The 22,342-nt window shown below is 36.7% G+C and overlaps 1 protein-coding gene across 4 annotated transcripts in view; it reads right to left on the bottom strand.

Annotated features, from left to right (window-relative positions):
* LOC133642385 (centrosomal protein of 112 kDa-like) overlaps window positions 1-22,342 on the bottom strand; it is a 327,796-nt gene that overhangs the window by 180,090 nt on the left and 125,364 nt on the right. For 3 of the 4 annotated variants that reach the window (XM_062036544.1, XM_062036545.1, XM_062036543.1), the window contains 2 exons: window positions 21,159-21,238; window positions 9,213-9,341 (listed from right to left, as the gene is read on the bottom strand). In XM_062036544.1, the coding sequence (XP_061892528.1) occupies window positions 9,213-9,341; window positions 21,159-21,238 (209 nt within the window). The remainder of the gene's footprint in view (window positions 1-9,212; window positions 9,342-21,158; window positions 21,239-22,342) is intronic. The other variant, XM_062036546.1, reaches the window with a different exon arrangement.

Genomic DNA, 22,342 nt, shown 5'->3' with positions numbered 1-22,342 from the left:
CCGCTTTCCCAGCAGCTTGCCTGCCCAATGACGTCATAACATCTACGGCTTTTAGAGAGTAGAGTGCACAACAAGCAGAGAGAGTTCTTGGTTTCTTATGTGGGTTTATTGTTAGGCAGTTTCATTAACGTCCTCCCAGCGCGGTACCAACACACAACAACAGCAGTCACGTTTAGTCTACCGTAAAGCAGTTCGTCTGCCGTAAACAGCAATGTTGTAACACTCTTAAACAGGACAATACTGCCACCTACTGGATAGCCTGCAGAACACTGAAATTCAAGTAGGTCTTTTATTTATATGTATACTAAAATAAAAAATAAAAATAAAATATATATATAGCTAGAATTCACTGAAAGTCAAGTATTTCATACATATATATATATATACATATATATATATACATATATATATATACATATATATATATATATATATATATATATATATATATATATATATATATATATATATATATATATATATATATATATATATATATATATATATGTGTGTGAAATACTTGACTTGGTGAATTCTAGCTGTAAATATACTCTCCTCTTAACCACGCCCCCGCCCCTAAAAAGGTGTCTAATGCTTAAACCAGGGGTGTCCAAAGTGCGGCCCGGGGGCCATTTGCGGCCCGCAGCTAATTGTTTTCCGGCCCGCCACACATTCTGAAAATGCTATTGCAAAAAATAAAAATGAACATTAAAAAAAGTGGAATGAGGTGAACTCTAACGAGAAAAAGTTGCAATGTTGACACAAAGCTGCCATGCGTGCTGTTTTTTTTCTTTCTTTTGTCTTTCTTTATTTTTTGCCATTGCTCAAAAAGAAAATAATGACAAAAAAAATCCAAGTTATAATGAATTATTTTCAAGGCTCCAATTACTTCAAATATTTCACTTGAAAATGTTTTATGTGGTAAATATTGCATACATTGTGTAGTTGCCATATAAAAACATCAACGTTTTCTTTGACGAAAGACCGTAAAACAAACAAAATAATAGTTCAAACGTAAAATCGACAGATATATCTGAAGTTGGTCTCGTAACTTAAGTGTTGAAAGTAAAAAATAAAAAAAAATAAGAAAAATGTATCACTTTATGAGTGGGGCACCTTTTTGGATCCCAAATATATTTAGTGGTATTTTATTTATCTTTTAACTGTGATTACTCAAAAATATTAAAGAATTCAAATCAATGGTGTCCTGCATTATTGATATTTTAGGGCTCTAATTACTAAATACTGCATATTTCAGTTGTACTATAAAAAAACAAAGTTGTTTTTGACAGAAAAGTCATAAAACCTTTTTTTTCCTAAGTTAATAAAAAGATTTACTGTAAGCGTTAATTAAAAATTAATAATAAAAATTTGACTTATTTAGACTTAGACTTAGACAAACTTTAATGATCCGCAAGGGAAATTGTTCAACACAGTAGCTCAGTTACAACGATGGAAAGTGTAAGGATGGAAAGGACAATGCAGGTATAAATACACTGAAAAAGCTATAAAAAAATCTAACATATATACGAATATATACATAATATGTGTACAGAATAATTTATATACAGATATATTATGTCTATAACATATATACAATATAAACAAACCAATGACCATTATTTGTAACATTTTAATAACTGAGACCCTTTATGGTCCCCAGGACCCCTAAAGGTAAAATACAATTTAAAAATCCATATATATTGTTATGGTTTGAAAATGAAAAATATCAAAATGGCCCCCACACGCCTTAATTTTTTCGTTTGCGGCCCTCAGTGGAAAAAGTTTGGACACCCCTGGCTTAAACCAAACATAAACAAAAGGTGAGTGCCCCTAAGAAAAGGCATTGAAACTTAGGGAAGGCAATGCAGAACCAAACTAAAACTGAACTGGCTACAAAGTAAACAAAAACAGAATGCTGGACGACAGCAAAGACTTACTGTGGAGCAAAGACGGCGTCCACAAAGTACATCCGAACATGACATGACAATCAACAATGTCCCCACAAAGGATGAAAATAACCGAAATATTCTTGATTGCTAAAACTAAGTAGATGCGGGAAATATCGCTCAAAGGAAGACATGAAACTGCTACAGGAAAATACCAAAAAACGAGAAAAAGCCACCAAAATAGGAGCGCAAGACAAGAAGTAAAACACTACACACAGGAAAACAGCAAAAAAGTCCAAATAAGTCAGGGTGTGATGTGACAGGTGGTGACAGTACACCTACTTTGAGACAAGAGCTATAGTGATGCATGCTTGGTTATGCTTTAAAGTCATATCCAACAATTGCGACAACGACTTTTTACTGTGTGCACTAGAAAGAATATGTGTCAGAATTGAACTTGCTGTTAGCAGAAGAAATTGGCAATACAAGTTAAAAAGAGCATTGCACTTTGTGTGACTTCTTCAACAACACAACAAGCTGAAATGCGCCACATTCAGTGATTTTTAGCGCGTACCGCAATATGAAGTACACGATATCGGTTTAAATGCAAATGTTTATTCAATGTAGCTTTATTTCACGTAAAGCATGCAATCCATTCAGCGTCTTTGTCTTCATTAATACGAAGAATACATGTTGATTGGCAAAACGGAAATATTAGCGGGAGGAGAAGATGCAAGTATATTATACAGCAAACGCAATGTGATTTATCAACACTCGTCACCGTTTTGCGATCGATATTTAGCATTTTATTTAGCACGTCTGAAAAATATGTACAAATTGACAGTTAAAGGCCTACTGAAATGAATTTTTTTTATTTAAACGGGGATAGCAGATCCATTCTATGTGTCATACTTGATCATTTCGCGATATTGCCATATTTTTGCTGAAAGGATTTAGTAGAGAACATCGACGATAAAGTTCACAACTTTTGGTCGCTGATAAAAAAAAAGCCTTGCCTGTATCGGAAGTAGCGTGACGTCACAGGTTGAAAGACTCCTCACATTTCCCCATTGTTTACACCAGCAGCGAGAGCGATTCGGACCGAGAAAGCGACGATTACCCCATTAATTTGAGCGAGGATGAAAGATTCGTGGATGAGGAACGTGAGAGTGAAGGACTAGAGTGCAGTGCAGGACGTATCTTTTTTCGCTCTGACCGTAACTTAGGTACAAGCTGGCTCATTGGATTCCACACTCTCTCCTTTTTCTATTGTGGATCACGGATTTGTATTTTAAACCACCTCGGATACTATATCCTCTTGAAAATGAGAGTCGAGAACGCGAAATGGACATTCACAGTGACTTTTATCTCCACGACAATACATCGGCGAAGCACTTCAGCTACGGAGCTAATGAGATAGCACATCGGGCTTAAATGCAGATGGAAACAAAAGAAATAAACCCCTGACTGGAAGGATAGACAGAAGATCAACAATACTATTAAACCGTGGACATGTAACTACACGGTTAATGCTTTCCAGCCTGGCAAAGCTTAACAATGCTGTTGTTAACGACGCCATTGAAGCTAACTTAGCAACGGGACCTCACAGAGCTCTATGCTAAAAACATTAGCTATCCACCTACGCCAGCCAGCCCTCATCTGCTCATCAACACCCGTGCTCACCTGCGTTCCAGCGATCGACGGAGCGACGATCATAGATGCGGTCGGCGGCCCGGAGACGGAGGAAGTCAAGGTGAGGTCGGCGGCTAGCGCGTCTGCTATCCATCTCAAAGTCCTCCTGGTTGTGTTGCTGCAGCCATCCACTAATACACCGATCCCACCTACAACTTTCTTCTTTGCAGTCTCCATTGTTCATTAAACAAATTGCAAAAGATGTCCAGAATACTGTGGAATTATGAAATTAAAACAGAGCTTTTTGTATAGGATTCTACGGGGTACCATAACTTCCGTTACTCTGACTTCGTCACGCGCATACGTCATCATACCGCGACGTTTCAGCCGGATATTTCCCGGGAAATTTTAAATGTCACTTTATAAGTTAACCCGGCCGTATTGGCATGTGTTGCAATGTTAAGATTTCATCATTGATATATAAACTATCAGACTGCGTGGTCGCTAGTAGTGGCTTTCAGTAGGCCTTTAAGTGACAGCTGCTTGTAGCATCTCTGTGTTCTTTTTAATATTCTCCTTTGTGCTCTTTAATGTTTCTCTCTTGTTTTCATGTGTTTTATTTTCTGTGAATCTCCACTGCAACCACATCATAAATAAAGTCCACTCCATCCCACGGTCTGTACTTTATGCGAACCATATTGTGGCAAACAGAGCTTAAATGAACCGCTTGGAGGAAATGCACCTTGGATTACAGGTACCAGGAGTCATAGGCAGTTAGCAAACAAATACATCATTATTGTGTTAGCCTTTCATTGCCATCTACTGCCTCGTTGTTATCAGAGAACACCATTTTTTTTTTTATAGCTGTTGGTTAGAAAGAAGAGCTCTAGAAGGCGTGTGGGAGGAGCATTGCATGAGACCAACTGACAACAATCACACCAGAAAGCATTCTTAATATGGATGCCTTTGGTTTTCTAGTCATAAGTGTGTGTGTGTGTGTGTGTGTGTGTGTGTGTGTGCGCCTGTGAACTCATCCAAATGGAATGATAACGAATCCACAGACACATCAAAGCGGCCCGGGATAATAAAAAAAAACAAAAAAGCAAGAGAAAGACAAAGAGAAGAAAGAAATAAAGAAAGAGCGAGAGAGAGAAAGAAAAAGAGAGAGCACATTAAAAAAAACTACAAAACTGAAATATTCAGCGTCCTCAAGGAAAAAATAAAGCAGGCTTCGTTTTCGTATGCATTCCCGGAAGAAAGGAAAGGGAACGGGGAGGGGGGGATAAAGACATACGCAGAACAAGAGACTGACCACAGATAAGTCAGAACACAATACCAAATAGTGGAGAATAATAGAAGACAAAGAATGTGTGGGATGAGGCACAACAATACAAGTAATAATATTAATTAAGACGACATAGGCCCAAGCATTATGTGCACCTGCTCTGCTGTCACCGCTACTTTAAGAACAACATGATTATTACTGTGGTTGTCGTTGGTTTTGTAGTAAAACTGCACTAAACATACTTAAAGCTGCATCCGGTATTTACTGTAGTCACTGTTCTGTAAGGGTGTAACGGTACGTGGATTTGTATTGAACCATTTCGGTACGGGGGGTTCGGTTCGGAACGGAGGTGCACCGAACGAGTTTCCACACGGACATATTAAGTAGGGCACCGCACACGGCACATGCTAGCAACGACCGGGCTACTACAACATGCAAAAAGCCAGGGGCCGTACTTATCAAGCTTCTTAGAATTACTCCTAAGAAGTCTGCTAAGAGTTGACTTAAGAGTAAATAAATTCTTCGCTGAAAGCTGCACTTAAAAGTTAGTTATCAAGCGTCTTACTCACACTTTCAGCCAAGTGTAGGACTGAATCTTAAGTGTCACACTCAGAGCTGAATTACGACATTACTATGTGCCGTAAACGCAATTTTAGGTGACGTCATTTCTGTGTCCATAGAAATGACCAATCACGGAAGGGAATCCGTTGTCTAAGAATAAAGAAATATCTAGGAAATATTTAAGTGGACAATGGGAGTGTATATTTGGACAATAAACTACAAAATAATACAAAACAAACTAGTCCCCGCCGGCACTCACGCTAGCGCTCCCTCTCTTCTCTCGGAATCGAAAAGTATTAAATCTGTGACAAAAATAATATCCGCTCTGTCTAAACGATACCGTTTGATCAGCTGCTCGTCATAAAAATAAAAAAAACATTGTTCCGTTCCCTGAACGTTCGCGCACGTCTCTCTCGCCTCAGTGCCATCCCCTGCTGGCAACTCCTAACCACTTAAGACACCTCTGAAGGTCTCTTAAATATCGTGGAGAGTAGGAGTGATTCTTAGACTTAAGAACGTTGATAAAAAGCTTTTATTCTTAAGTTTGAGAGTAGGACGAAATTTCGCAAATTCTCAGGACTTAAGTGTAAAATGGCACTCTAAGAAGCTTGATAAGTACGGCCCCAGAGCTGGAAGACCCTCCTGCCTCGTTTAGATCTCCCGTTTGGGAACACTTCGGCTTCGCGGTGCGATACAACAATGGATAACATTGCTTCAACGAAGAGAAAGACGAGCGTCGCGCAAACACCGCATTCAAGCAGCCTCTCCTCGGCGAGACAGGCAGGGCTAAAGCAATAACAAATGTTTTTATAGCAGCAGATTTAAGACCACGCTGCAAAAACTGAAATCTGAGTTGTATTCAATATGTCAAATAAGGGTGATATTTGCTTATTTTCTGTCTGATAAGATCATTCTTCTCACTAAGCAGATTTCAGGTTAGAGTGTTTTACTTGTTTTAAGGATTTTGGTCCTAAATGATGTCAGTAAGATATTACAGCTTGTTGCTGAGATGTTATGACCTATATTGAGTAAAACATGCTTGAAACTAGAATATCAACTGTTGCAAAGCTGTGTCATCAACACTCACAAGTACAAAAGTACTTTTTTTTAAAGTAAGTAATCATGACTTTGACACAATCGTGTCTCATAATTTAAAACAGATGACAGCCAATTGGACTTTGCTGTTTTATTTTCAATGAAACAATAGAAAACACGTACTCATATAGTAGTACAGTTGGCACAGTACAGTAAACTGACAGTTAATATTTAAACGTTTAACATTTCTAACAATTTTGAACAGAAATAGTTGATGCACATTCAGATAAAGTCTTCAAAATTACAATAAAAAAAAATGTGGCCGGGGGCCGGGCTGTATATATGCGCACTAATTAACTGAAAGAGCACGCACTTGGCGCGATGATGTCATGTTATCCATGGAAAAATGCATTTTTAGACAATATGATTTGCCTGAGCGGCTAGGAGACCCCGAGAGTAACAAGCGCTTGCCTTGTTGCCTTTCCATTAAGAACAATAAATTAGTTTTTAGTATAAGTTTGCTGGTTTCAAGAAATGTAATGCCGAGTGCATATCATTATGTCAAGATAATGGCACTAGCATTTAGAATATTTTTCAACATATTGAGCAAAAAGGTCTCTTTTTTTTCTACCAAGAAAAGTGCACTTGTTATTGTGAGAATATACTTATTTTAAGCTATTGTTGGGTTCATTGAGGTTAGCTCATTTTGCTTGTTTTGGAAAATCTTGACAAGCCGAATTTTCTTGTTCTATTGGCAGATAATTTTGCTTAGTTCAAAGAAAATAATCCAATTTTTTTTTTTTTTCTTGTTTTTGAACACTGACTTTTTGCAGTGTATATTGCATTAAAAACTAGATTTTGACCCACTTCTATGGTGGAAGAACAATGAGCTCATATATCCTCTTACTGCCAAGTTAGCCAGGCACTACCTCGCCACACCTGCTAGCTCCGTGCCCAGCCTAAGGGTATTTTCCACAGCTGGAGACATTTTAACCGCAAGCAGGTCTGCTCTTTCTGCAGACAATGTGGATAAACTGATATTTCTGGCAAAAAACATGAAAATTGGGTGAAAGTCACCAGGGTTAAAGGCTATGGGTGAGGAATGGGATGGCACTTCTACTTCATATGTGAGTGAAGGCAGGTACTTTTGGCAATATAGTGTATGTCAGTGTTTTTCAACCACTGTGCCGAGGAACACTAGTGTGCCGTGAGAAACAGTCTGGTGTGCCGTGGGAGATTATCTAATTTCACTTATTTGGGTTAAAAATATTTTTTGCAAACCGGCGGGAGGCAGGGTGCAGGTAAAAAGGTGTCTAATGCTTAAACCAATAATAAACAAAAGATTCAAGATTCAAGACTCAAAAGGTGAGTGCCGCTAAGAAAAGGCATTGAAACTTAGGGAAGGCTATGCAGAACCAGACTAAAACCGAACTGGCTACAAAGTAAACAAAAACAGAATGCTGGACGACAGCAAAGACTTACTGTGGAGCCAAGACAAAGTACATCCGAACATGACATGACAATCAACAATGTCCCCGTGAAGAAGGATGAAAACAACTGAAATATTCTTGATTGCTAAAACAAAGTAGATGCGGGAAATATCGCTCAAAGGAAGACATGAAACTGCTACAGGAAAATACAAAAAAAAAAGAGGAAAAAGCCACCAAAATAGCAGCGCAAGACAAGAAGTAAAACAGTACACACAGGAAAACAGCAAAAAAGTCCAAATAAGTCAGGGTGTGATGTGACAGGTGGTGACAGTACACCTACTTTGAGACAAGAGCTATAGTGATGCATCAAAGTCATATCCAACAATTGCGACAACCACTTTTTACTGTTGACTGAGTTTAGTTTTGAATGATTTCTGCTGGTGGTGTGCCTCCGCATTTTTTCCAACGAAAAAAATGTGCCTTGGCTCAAAAAAGGTTGAAAAACACTGGTGTATGTTATCAAAATCCAAATGTCGGTGCACTTGCTCAATGGTCCAAGAAAAGTGTTAAGTTGGCCCGCAGTACTGAACCTTCACTTTACTTTGTGCCGGGTTGCTGGTATTGAATGTCCAAATAAGCCTTTTCAGTATGAGTTTCCATTGGAGAAACAATATTGACCCCAGTTGAGGCTTTTTCTAGAGATGTCCGATAATATCGGTCTGCCGATATAATCGGCCGATAAATGCGTTAAAATGTAATATCGGAAATTATCGGTATCGTTTTTTTTATTATCAGTATCGTTTTTTGGGGGGGGTTTTTTGGGTTTTTTAGTTTTTTTTATTAAATCCACTTAAAAAACACAAGATACACTTACAATTAGTGCACCAACCCAAAAAACCTCCCTCCCCCATTTACACTCATTCACACAAAAGGGTTGTTTCTTTCTGTTATTAATATTCTGCTTCCTACATTATATATCAATATATATCAATACAGTCTGCAAGGGATACAGTCCGTAAGCACACATGATTGTGCGTGCTGCTGCTCCACTAATAGTACTAACCTTTAACAGTTAATTTTACTCATTTTCATTCATTACTAGTTTCTATGTAACTGTTTTTATATTGTTTTACTTTCTTTTTTATTCAAGAAAATGTTTTTAATTTATTTATCTTATTTTATTCATTTTTTTAAAAAGTACCTTATCTTCACCATACCAAATTAGGCATAATAATGTGTTAACTGTATATATCGGTTGATATCGGTATCGGTTGATATCGGTATCGGTATTTAAAGAGTTGGACAATATCGGCATATCGGATATCGGCAAAAAGCCATTATCGGACATCCCTAGCTTTTTCCAATATTTACAATCCATACCTCCATACCTGCAGCTCAGCTCTGACTGAAAGCCTGCTAAATCCACCTCTGCTGACTAGTCCCACACACCCTCCCTGTGGACCGCCATCGCCACGCACTTCCACGCCTGCCTTCCTCCCATCAGCCATGCTGGGGAAGATAAGACAGCTTCAAAGACAAGCAGATGCGCAGCGTCTCACTCACGCATGCACACACCTTTACCAGTAGCGTGCGTGACCAAACAATTACTTAGCAGGTAAATTGGCTATTTAAGGATTCAAGGAGCTTTATTCGTCATACTTGTACACATTTGCACACATACAGTAAGACATTTGGACTCAGGTCCCGGCAAGTATTAAGAGAAACAGTAATAAATAGGCAATAAAGAAAAACAGTAATACGTAATAAATAGAAAATAACATAAGGCACTTAACAAGAGGAAGGACCAAGATAATTTGGCTTAAAACGCTGTGTGGAAATTAATATGATATAGAGCAGGGGTCACCAACGCGGTGCCCGCGGGCACCAGGTAGCCCGTAAGGACCAGATGAGTAGCCCGCTGGCCTGTTCTAAAAATAGCTCAAATAGCAGCACTTACCAGTGAGCTGCCTCTATTTTTTAAATTGTATTTATTTACTAGCAAGCTGGTCTCGCTTTGCCCAACATTTTTAATTCCAAGAGAGACAAAACTCAAATAAAATTTGAAAATCCAAGAAAATATTGTAAAGACTTGGTCTTCACTTGTTTAAATAAATTCATTTATTTTTTTACTTTGCTTCTTATAACTTTCAGAAAGACAATTTTAGAGAAAAAAATACAACCTTAAAAAAGATTTGAGGATTTTTAAACACATATACCTTTTTACCTTTTTAATTCCTTCCTCTTCTTTCCTGACAATTTAAATCAATGTTCAAGTACATTAATTTTTTTTATTGTAAAGAATAATAAATACATTTGAATTGAATTCTTCATTTTAGCTTCTGTTTTTTCGACGAAGAATATTTGTGAAATATTTCTTCAAACTTATTATGATTAAAATTCAAAAAAATTATTCCGGCAAATCTAGAAAATCTGTAGAATCAAATTTAAATCTTATTTCAAAGTCTTTTGAATTTCTTTTAAAATTTTTGTTCTGGAAAATCTAGAAGAAATAATGATTTGTCTTTGTTAGAAATATAGCTCGGTCCAATTTGTTATATATTCTAACAAAGTGTAGATTGGATTTTAACCTATTTAAAACATGACATCAAAATTCTAAAATTAATCTTAATCAGGAAAAATTACTAATGATGTTCCATAAATTCTTTTTTTAATTTTTTCAAAAAGATTCAAATTAGCTAGTTTTTCTCTTCTTTTTTTCGGTTGAATTTTGAATTTTAAAGAGTCGAAATTAAAGATAAACTATGTTTCAAAATTTAATTGTCATTTTTTTCGTGTTTTCTCCTCTTTTAAACCGTTCAATTAAGTGTAAATATCATTAATTATTAATAATAACATAGAGTTAAAGGTAAATTGAGCAAATTGGCTATTTCTGGCAATTTATTTAAGTGTGTATCAAACTAGTAGCCCTTCGCATTAATCACTACCCAAGAAGTAGCTCTTGGTTTCAAAAAGGTTGGTGACCCCTGGTATAGATAGATAAATAAATAAGATACAAGAAATAATGCATTCAGTGTATGTTATTTTCTATTTAGTATGTATTACTGTTTTTCTTTATTGCATATGTACTACTGTTTCTTTTAATACTTGAGAAGAGAAAGAGAAAAGAGAGAAATGGACAAGTGCAACTCCACCGGCAGGGGACAAAAATATACAGGAGAAATCAATGATGATTGATTAGTTCACGTATAAGAAAATCCATGATTATTGGTTGGTTTACCACTTCCATAGCAGCGCACTTCCGACTTCGGGCAACAAATGTGAGTTTCCACTTCCATAAACAAATGCAAGTGTGTTTTAATCATGGCAGACTTGGAAACAAGACAACAAAGATGACTATTTTTGAGGATTCACAACCTTATCATTTTGAAGCTGAATATACAGAGGATGAACTTCTGGTTATAAAAGCAAGAACGGAGAAAGGGTGAAACGGTGGAGCAGAGTGAGGTCAGCGTTACTTGCTTGTAAATGTGGAACTCGGGAGTCAAGTTACGCTGACATAGATGGCGTGCTTACCCAAAGTCAACTTCAAAGCCAGCCACCAAGAACAAATTAGAATGCAAAAATGTTCAGGATTAGGATTGTAAACTATAGGCAAAATTCCCAAAAAAGTGCAGTTCCCCTTTAACATGTGGAATGAAATTATGCTGTCTTTAAGATGAAGTGGAGTAGTAATTGTTTTTTGGCAACACGTAGGGGCCACAGTAATTAACTAAGTAACGCGGTAAGTTTAAGTATGGGAACACAACTTTTGAATATGCTTCAACCTTGGTAAATTTGTATCTGTAAGTAATATGCAACGCAAAGTTTTTGATGTCTGTTTATATTGACACATTTTATGTTTCAGACTACAATATTGTTCAGTTAAATACACTTATTTATGACCAGCTTGCGGGCTATTGTGTGCTTATCTGTTGCTAAGCTGCTAGCGCTTAGAGGCCTATAGCCTACTATGTTTATCTTTTGAAAATGACTTCACTAAAATACAAGAAAAGACTAAACTTGTGTGTTTATTGGACAACATTTAGCGGCTTTTTGGCCATCGAGCTTTGCACGATTATTTCCATGCGCTGCAGGATTGCTTGCATCAAAGCACTTTTGTCAGAGATATTAGATGCAAGCCGATAGAACCTTTTTTTTTTTTTTAACCGTATCAACCACATTAATTAAAGGCTTAGTGGCCACATGCGTGGACAGCACCTTTTAGCTCTTATTTCCAAAATGGTGGAGACTACTGAATTGGGGTCTTATGGCCGCTTATGTGGACACTTATACTGCCATCTGGTGGTGTCAGAAGAGTATAACATACAATGGAATTTGGAAAAAAAAAAAGTGTAAAAATAAGAATTAGCATGTCACTAAACATGAAGTACACGTTTGTGTACTTATGGACTAAGTACATCACATCAAAAGATGATTCTTAGTTTTTATTCTGATTAGGGTCCAATAAGCCCAAATAGCAAAGAGAAATAAAAAAAAAAAAGCATATAAACAAACAGCTTGGGCCTTAACCCTGTAATACCCCTTGTAAAATTGCAACTAGAGATGTCCGATAATATCGGTCTGCCGATATTATCGGCCGATAAATGCGTTAAAATGTAATATCGGAAATTATCGGTATCGTTTTTTTATTATCAGTATCGTTTTTTTGTTTTTTTGTTTTTATTAAATCCACATAAAAAACACAAGATAAACTTACAATTAGTGCACCAACCCAAAAAACCTCCCTCCCCCATTTACACTCATTCACACAAAAGGGTTGTTTCTTTCTGTTATTATTTTCTGCTTCCTACATTATATATCAATATATATCATTACAGTCTGCAAGGGATACAGTCCGTAAGCACACATGATTGTGCGTGCTGCTGGTCCACTAATAGTACTAACCTTTAACAGTTAATTTTACAAATTTTCATTAATTACTAGTTTCTATGTAACTGTTTTTATATTGTTTTACTTTCGTTTTTAGTCAAGAAAATGTTTTTAATTTATTTATCTTATTTTATTTGATTCATTTTTTTAAAAAGTACCTTATCTTCACCATACCTGGTTGTCCAAATTAGGCATAATAATGTGTTAATTCAACGACTGTATATATCGGTTGATATCGGTATCGGTTGATATCGGTATCGGTAATTAAAGAGTTGGACAATATCGGCATATCGGATATCGGCAAAAAGCCATTATCGGACATCCCTAATTACAACGTTACCTTTAACCACCCTAAAAAACAATCCGTTATATATATATATATATATATATATATATATATATATATATATATATATATATTTACCACATTTACATAGTCATTGGGTCCTATTGTTCAGTCTAACAAGGCTATTGGATCGTAAATGTGTTTATAAGTCACGCCTTCCTGTCATGAACTCACACAACCTCTCAAGGTTTCCTTCGAACAACATTTATTTGTTTCATTGGACTAGATTCATCAGATTCAAGTAAGTAAAATGTCTTTTATATTTTTTTTGGTTGTTATTACAATGTCTAGAGCATGTACATATGTAGTTATTGTGGAACAGATGCATCAAATTTCATTTAGAGCTTGTTATATAATTGTTGCAATTATACAAGACTGGGTGAACGTGGTAGTCAAAATGCTGGCTTGTTGCAGTGGGCTCAAGCAGGTTGTATATTCCCTCCACTACATCACTGCCTGAAGTACTTTCTCTATACATGGATAGTATACATTCTACTCTTGTGTTGTGTTCAAATGCCTCCCACAACAACATCTAAAAGGTCAATTTTTTTTAATTTTTAGGTTTTTCTATATTTGGGTCTTACAGGGTTAAGAGGTTAATAAATGTTAACGTGGCAATACATGTATTTTTTATAGTTTTAAAATAATATATTCATTTTATTTTGTAAATACTGCAATTTAAAAAATATATATACTATATTGTTTTCCCCAAATGTCCTAACTTTACCACAGTGTGATTTTAAAATATTTTGTATTATTTTATTATAGATTTAAAAATACTTTTCGATCACCACAACACCAAAATCCGTGGTAAATCCCGCTCTAGTTTGGAAGAAGAAACATTTTATAATTCTCTTCATGGCTTTGTAGTGATTTCTGTTGCTATAGTTACATGGACCTGAAACCCCCCCCCCAAAAAATGAGGCAGCAATGATTGTTGTTTTTGTATCAGAAAGAAAACGGTTGGTGTCGACAAAGAAAAAGTCTGGAAAAGGATAAAAGTATCTCAAATAAATATGCACAATACAAATAATAACCCACATCCCCCAGCACACCTCATTTGTCTTGCTGGCACGTTGAGGAAATTGTTTAGTTTTATCCTCCATCCTTCCATCTCTACACATACACACAGTTTTGCTTTGACTTTGAAGTTCTCCTGGATCGCCTTTAAAGGCCGTTGCTGTTGCCACGGCAGCAAGCAGGTAGAGGAGACATCAAGCCTGAGCACGTCATTAGCCAGCAGGCTGATGGGCCACTTTCTAGGTGCTCAACAGTAAATGAAGTACAATGAACTCCTTAGTGATGCTAACAGCGAGCATCATTAATGCAACCACGGCTGTGTCTGCTGTTTTCAATCTTTAGTTGCCGGGCGGCCTTCGACAAGCGCACGTAAGCGTCAAATGTCACCTTGTGATTTCTATGCTGAATACTAAGTAGGGAAAATAAACACAGTTTTCTTACTGTCAGGGATGCAAAGCGACTGTAAAAGAAGTACACTGAAAACCAGGAGAAATGTGGGTTGTTCACTTCACTAATATACATACATGACGAAAGGGACAAGCGGTAGGAAATGGATGGATGGATAGACAATGGATGTTTCCGATCCAAACATATAACAATCATGTAGACTGCATATAATCTTGAGCTATGCATAATACCGTATTTTCCGCACTGGATTATAAGGCGCACTGCCGATGAGCGGGTCTAGTCAGGTATTTTCACACTAAAGGTGCACCAAATTATAAGGCGCATTAAATGGGTCATATACATATTATTTTCTAAATGTAAAAGACTTCCTTGTGGTCTACATAACATGTAATGGTGGTTCTTTGCTCAAAATGTTGCATAGATGATGTTTTACATCTTTCTGACAGTCGCTTCAGGATGCGCCGTTTTGTGGGCGGGTCTTATTTACGTGCCTCCACTCGGACAGCGTCTTCTCCCCGTCGTCTTTGTTGTAGCGGTGTAGCGTGCAAGGACGGGAGTGGAAGAAGTGTCAAAAGATGGCGCTAACGGTTTGTGGAGGGGGGCGTGGTCTGCGGGGCCTGCCGCGGAGCGGGGTGTGTAAGGACCGGCCTCGAAGCCAGCGGCAGGTGAGTAGATTGCCCGGCTGGGGCTTGTTATCTAATCACCTGTCGCCCTTATTAGCAGCAGCCGGGACGAGACACGTGGTGGGAGTTGGAGCCAGAGAGAGACACACGCCCAGACTACGATAAACAGCCGCCAACTTCTTTTTCCCCGTAGAAGAAGCAGCGCTTTTTCTTCTACGGTAAGCAGCCGCCAACTTCATTTTACCCCGTAGAAGAAGAAGCGCTTCTAACCCAAAAATGTCTCCTATTAAGAGACACGCTTACGACGCAGGGTTTAAACTCAAGGCGATCAGTCACGCAGTAGAACACGGGAATAGAGCAGCAGCGAGAGAATTTAACATAAACGAATCAACGGTGTTTAATTCGGACACTGAAGAAGAAGAATTCGAGGGATTCGTGGATGAGGAATAACTTCATAAAGTGAGCTTTACGTGTTTATTTTGTGTGTTGTGTTGTGTGACATTAACGTTTGAGCAAGGTTGAGTTATTGATATATTGTTATTGCTCTGCACTATTTGGAGTGTTCCTATATTGTGATTGCACTAACGTTTGATTTACCGTAACAGTATCACTGTTTTTTACCTGTTTATTGAATCAGGGAAAAGTTCCCCTCCACTATGTGATATAAATGTTGCACTACATGTTATACCTTGCTGTTGTTAAAAGATAATCAAAACACCACGTCACTGACTTTACCTCGGGGAACATAATAAAACAGCTGTTTATTCATTTTGGGAGTGAACGAAGTTGTCAGAACGCTGGTTTGTAGTCTATTAATAAAGTTTGACTGACCTATCTGACTGTTTTGTTGACATTCCCTATAGCGCAGCTCCATCTAATGGATGCATAAGTGCGCCTTATAATCCGGTGCGCCTTATATATGAACAAAGTTTTGAAATATGCCATTCATTGAAGGTGGGCCTTATAATCCGGTGCGCCTTATATATGAACAAAGTTTTGAAATATGCCATTCATTGAAGGTGGGCCTTATAATCCGGTGCACCTTATATATGAACACAGTTTTGAAATATGCCATTCATTGAAGGTGCGCCTTATAGTCCGGTGCGCCTTATATATGAACACAGTTTTGAAATATGCCATTCATTGAAGGTGCGCCTTATAGTCCGGTGCGCCTTATATATGAACACAGTTTTGAAATATGCCATTCATTGAGGGTGGGCCTTATAATCCGGTGCGCCTTATATATGAACAGTTTTGAAATATGACATTCATTGAAGGTGGGCCTTATAATCCGGTGCGCCTTATATATGAACAAAGTTTTAAAATATGCCATTCATTGAAGGTGCGCCTTATAATCCGGTGCGCCTTATATATGAACACAGTTTTGAAATATGCCATTCATTGAGGGTGGGCCTTATAATCCGGTGCCCCTTATATATGAACACAGTTTTGAAATATGCCATTCATTGAGGGTGGGCCTTATATATGAACACAGTTTTGAAATATGCCATTCATTGAAGGTGGGCCTTATAATCCGGTGTGCCTTATATATGAACACAGTTTTGAAATATGCCATTCATTGAAGGTGGGCCTTATAATCCGGTGCGCCTTATATATGAACAAAGTTTTGAAATATGCCATTCATTGAAGGTGGGCCTTATAATCCGGTGCGCCTTATATATGAACACAGTTTTGAAATATGCCATTCATTGAAGGTGCGCCTTATAATCCGGTGCGCCTTATATATGAACAAAGTTTTGAAATATGCCATTCATTGAAGGTGGGCCTTAAAATCCGGTGCGCCTTATATATGAACACAGTTTTGAAATATGCCATTCATTGAAGGTGGGCCTTATAATCCGGTGCGCCTTATATATGAACACAGTTTTGAAATATGCCATTCATTGAGGGTGGGCCTTATAATCCGGTGCGCCTTATATATGAACACAGTTTTGAAATATGCCATTCATTGAAGGTGGGCCTTATAGTCCGGTGCGCCTTATATATGAACACAGTTTTGAAATATGCCATTCATTGAAAGTGCGCCTTATAGTCCGGTGCGCCTTATATATGAACACAGTTTTGAAATATGCCATTCATTGAGGGTGGGCCTTATAGTCCGGTGCGCCTTATATATGAACACAGTTTTGAAATATGCCATTCATTGAAGGTGCGCCTTATAATCCAGTGCGCCTTATATATGAACAAAGTTTTGAAATATGCCATTCATTGAAGGTGGGCCTTATAATCCGGTGCGCCTTATATATGAACAAAGTTTTGAAATATGCCATTCATTAAAGGTGGGCCTTATAGTCCGGTGCGCCTTATATATGAACACAGTTTTGAAATATGCCATTCAATGAAGGTGGGCCTTATAATCCGGTGCGCCTTATATATGAACAACGTTTTGAAATATGCCATTCATTGAAGGTGGGCCTTATAGTCCGGTGCGCCTTATATATGAACACAGTTTTGAAATATGCCATTCATTGAAGGTGCGCCTTATAGTCCGGTGCGCCTTATATATGAACACAGTTTTGAAATATGCCATTCATTGAAGGTGCGCCTTATAGTCCGGTGCGCCTTATATATGAACAAAGTTTTGAAATATGCCATTCATTGAAGGTGCGCCTTATAGTCCGGTGCGCCTTATAGTGCGGAAAATACGGTACATACTTTTTTCTTGTAAAGCCAACATACTTTTTTTTGCAGTGTATATAGTAGAACTTAACACGATTATTTGAAAATATGAAAATATATACAATAGCAGAAACATGTGAAAAAGCCTCTGATGATGATCCCAAGAAGAAAAACAGTTCATCTCTCCCCTCAAACGCCCGGGGAAAGGTGGCACCATGACTGGACTGCAAGTGGCTTGAAATAGGCCTGAGGACGTTGAATGGGCTTAGTCTGAGTATTTACTGTGTAGAACCCATTATAATTAGAACTGTCATTTGCTTCTCTTTCTCTAATGTTTTGCTCTGTAGTCAAATTGCCAAGTGTTGTGCTATTTATTGTACATCGTCATGGCACAGAGACAGACAGACGGACAGAGAAATAAAGCTTAGGAATCTCAAAACTGTTTGATTTTTAATTACTAAAAATATGAAAGCTTTTCTAAAGCATTACTTCCATCAATTAAATTTGTACTCCCTTCTTTACTTTACTGTTAAACGTACACTGTTCACTCATTGCCGGTTCATAAAGACCGTATTAGCACTGAACACAAAACCTGGTCATCCATCACACATCAGCCATGAACCCTGAGAACCGCGGGGACACAACAAAAGCATTAAACATATTCCATTTTTTCAATCAAAAGATTAAATATCTCAAATAAGGGTGATATTTGCTTATTTTCTGTCTGATAAGATCATTCTTCTCACTAAGCAGATTTTATGTTAGAGTGTTTTACTTGTTTTAAGTGTTTTGCTCCTAAATGATGTCAGTAAGATATTACAGCTTGTTGCTGAGATGTTATGAGCTATATTGAGTAAAACATGCTTGAAACTAGAATATCAAGTGTTGCAAAGCTGTGTCATCAACACTCACAAGTATAAAACTACTTTTTTAAAGTCATCATTTCTTACTTCAAGCATGAAAAAAAAAAATCATGATGCCGAGCGCATATCATTATGTCAAGATAATGGCACTAGCATTTACTTCATTTTGGAATATTTTTCAACATATTGAGCAAAACGGTCCAATTTTTTTTTTCTACCACGAAAAGTGCACTTGTTATTAGTGAGAATATACTTATGTTAAGGTATTTTGGGTTCATTGAGGTTAGCTAATTGTACTTGTTTTGGAAAGTCTTGACAAGCCAAATTTTCTTGTTCTATTGGCAGATAATTTTGCTTAGTTCAAATAAAATACCCCTCATTTTTGTATATTTTTTTCTTGTTTTTGAACACTGACTTTTTGCAGTGTGGGTAGTAGTACCTCAACTTTCGGTTCTGCACTGCAAAAACTGAAATCTAAGTAAGATTAAATATCTCAAATAAGGGTGATATTTGCTTATTTTTTGTCTGATAAGATCATTCTTCTCACTAAGCAGATTTTATGTTAGAGTGTTTTACTTGTTTTAAGTGTTTTGTCCCTAAATTATCTCTCGCAGTTAAGAAATGTATTCTTAACTGCTTCCTTTCCATTAAGAACAATAAATTAGTTTTTAGCATAAGTTTGCTGGTTTCAAGAAATGCATATCATTATGTCAAGATAATGGCACTAGCATTTACTTCATTTAAGAATATTTTTCAACATATTGAGCAAAAAAGTCTTTTTTTTTTTTCTTCTATCAAGAAAAATGCAATTGTTATTAGTGAGAATATACTTATTTTAAGGTATTTTTGGGTTTATTGAGGTTAGCTAATTTTACTTGTTTTGGAAAGTCTTGACAAGCCGAATTTTCTTGTTCTATTGGCAGATAATTTTGCTATGTTCAAGTAAAATACTCCTAATTTTTGTATTTTTTTTCTTGTTTTTGAACACAGACTTTTTGCCGTGTACTACACTAATGTATATCCGAGTTTCATTTCTAAAGTATTGTCCCATAAGACGATATAATAAAATGCTTGCTGAAATGTTGGATACTTTGTATTAGGGTTGTACGGTATACCGGTACTAGTATAGTACCGCGATACTAATGAATCATATTTGGTACTATACCACCTCTGAAAAGTCATTGGTGGATCTACACCTAACATCCAGTGTAATGATACTAAGTACAGGAACGTATCTAGTCGACACTACTATGATTATGTCGATATTTTTTGCCATCACACCATCTTCTTTCGTGTTTAAAAAATGTATATTATGTTTATAAAGTCAGGAAATATGTCCCTGGACATATGAGGACTTTGAATATGACCAATGTATGATCCTGTAACTAATTGGTATCAGATTGATACCTACATTTGTGGTATCATCTAGGGATGTCCGATAATGGCTTTTTGGCGATATCCGATATTGTCCAACTCTTTAATTACCGATATCAACCGATACCGATATCAACCGATATATACAGTCGTGGAATTAACACATTATTATGTCTAATTTGGACAACCAGGTATGGTGAAGATAAGGTACTTTTAAAAAAAAATTATAAAATAAAATAAGATAAATTAATTAAAAACATTTTCTTCAGTAAAAAATAAAGTAAAACAATATAAAAACAGTTACATAGAAACTAGTAATTAATGAAAATGAGTAACATTAACTGTTAAAGGTTAGTATTATTAGTGGAGCAGCAGCACGCACAATCATGTGTGCTTACGGACTGTATCCCTTGCAGACTGTATTGATATATATTGATATATAATGTAGGAAGCAGAATATTAATAACAGAAAGAAACAACCCTTTTGTGTAAATGAGGGAGGTTTTTTGGGTTGGTGCATTAATTGTAAGTGTATCTTGTGTTTTTTATGTTGATTTAATTTAAAAAAAAAAAAAAAAAAAAAAAACACGATACAGATAATAAAAAAAACGATACCGATAATTTCCGATTTTACATTTTAACGCATTTATCGGCCGATAATATCCCTGGTATCATCCAAACCTAATGTAAAGTATCAAACAACAGAAGAATAAGTGATTATTACATTTTAACAGAAGTGTAGATAGAACATGTTGAAAGAGAAAGTAAGCAGATATCAACAGTAAATGAACAAGTAGATTAATAATTCATTTTCTACCACTTGTCCTTAATAATTTTGGCAAATTAATAGAAGGGAAAATGACACAATATGTTACTGCATATGCCAGCAGACTAATTAGGAGTCTTTGTTTGTTTACTTACTACTACTGTCTAGTATGTTTACTATTTTATTTGAGGACAGACTTGCAATAATAAACATATGTTTAATGTACCGTAAGAATATTTGTTAAAATAAAGCCAACAATGCCATTTTTTGTGGTCCCCTTTATTTAGAAAGGTGTCAAAAAGTACCGAAAAGTATCAAAATAATATTGGTACCAGTTTAAAGATATTGGTATTGGGACAACACTACTGTGTATACAAACACTTTGTCTCACTGTACCTGAACGCATCCTCCAGTTTGGCCGTCTTCCTCCTGTCCTCTGTTCTCTCTTTGTCCACCTCGCTATGCAGCGCTAGAACCTGATGGAGAGAGAGAGAGAAGAGGAACAGTAAATAAAGCGGATGAGCCTCCAGTTAATCACTATGCATGCAATCTTGCTCCCCATCCAAAGTAGCATGTGGGATATATGACGATATATGGCAGCCTTTTCATGTCGCACCGGTGGAATGCAGGCCAATAAGGTCATTATTATTGGAAATCATCACTTTTATCTTGAAAGGGTTCCATTTAAATTGGTCCCCTTGAAGAAGTGGTGCAGAGGTCTGCTAACATCTTGCAGGTGTATCAAGCCACTGTACTTTACTTTGAAGACGACCTAGGTGCAGGGCCAGTCTTTAAACCTGATCTTGACCTAAAAAGTCTGGTTCAGTTTAGCTCATTAAGTGTGGCTAGTTTATGAGTGAGTGGTCTGCTGCTTTGAAGAGGATTTGCACAAGTAGGACTATATAAGTTTACCGTATTTTTCGGACCATAGGGCGCACCGAATTATGATTTCTAAATTTAAAACACTATCCTGGGGTCTACATCAGTGGTCCCCAACCTTTTTGTAGCTGCGGACCGGTCAACGCTTGAAAATTTGTCCCACGGACCGGTGGAGGGGGGGGGGGGGTTGTATTTAAAAAAATAATATATATATATATTTTTTTAATTTTTTTTTTTAACATAAATACAATCATGTGTGCTTACGGATAGAGATGTCCGATAATATCAGTCTGCCGATATTATCGGCCGATAAATGCGTTAAAATGTAATATCGGAAATTATCGGTATCGGTTGTTTTATTATCAGTATCGTTTTTGTTGTTGTTTTTTTTTTGTTTTTTTTATTAAATCCACATAAAAAACACAAGATACACTTACAATTAGTGCACCAACCCCAAAAATCTCCCTCCCCCATTTACACTCATTCACACAAAAGGGTTGTTTCTTTCTGTTATTAATATTCTGCTTCCTACATTATATATCAATATATATCAATACAGTCTGCAAGGGATACAGTCCGTAAGCACACATGATTGTGCGTGCTGCTGGTCCACTAATAGTACTAACCTTTAGCAGTTAATTTTACAAATTTTCATTAATTACTAGTTTCTATGTAATTGTTTTTATATTATTTTACTTTCT

This window comes from Entelurus aequoreus, linkage group LG25, assembly GCF_033978785.1.
Source record: "Entelurus aequoreus isolate RoL-2023_Sb linkage group LG25, RoL_Eaeq_v1.1, whole genome shotgun sequence".
Lineage (NCBI taxonomy): Eukaryota > Metazoa > Chordata > Actinopteri > Syngnathiformes > Syngnathidae > Entelurus > Entelurus aequoreus.
The sequence above is the reverse complement of the archived record's forward strand: the minus strand, read 5'-3'. Positions and strand labels throughout refer to the sequence as shown.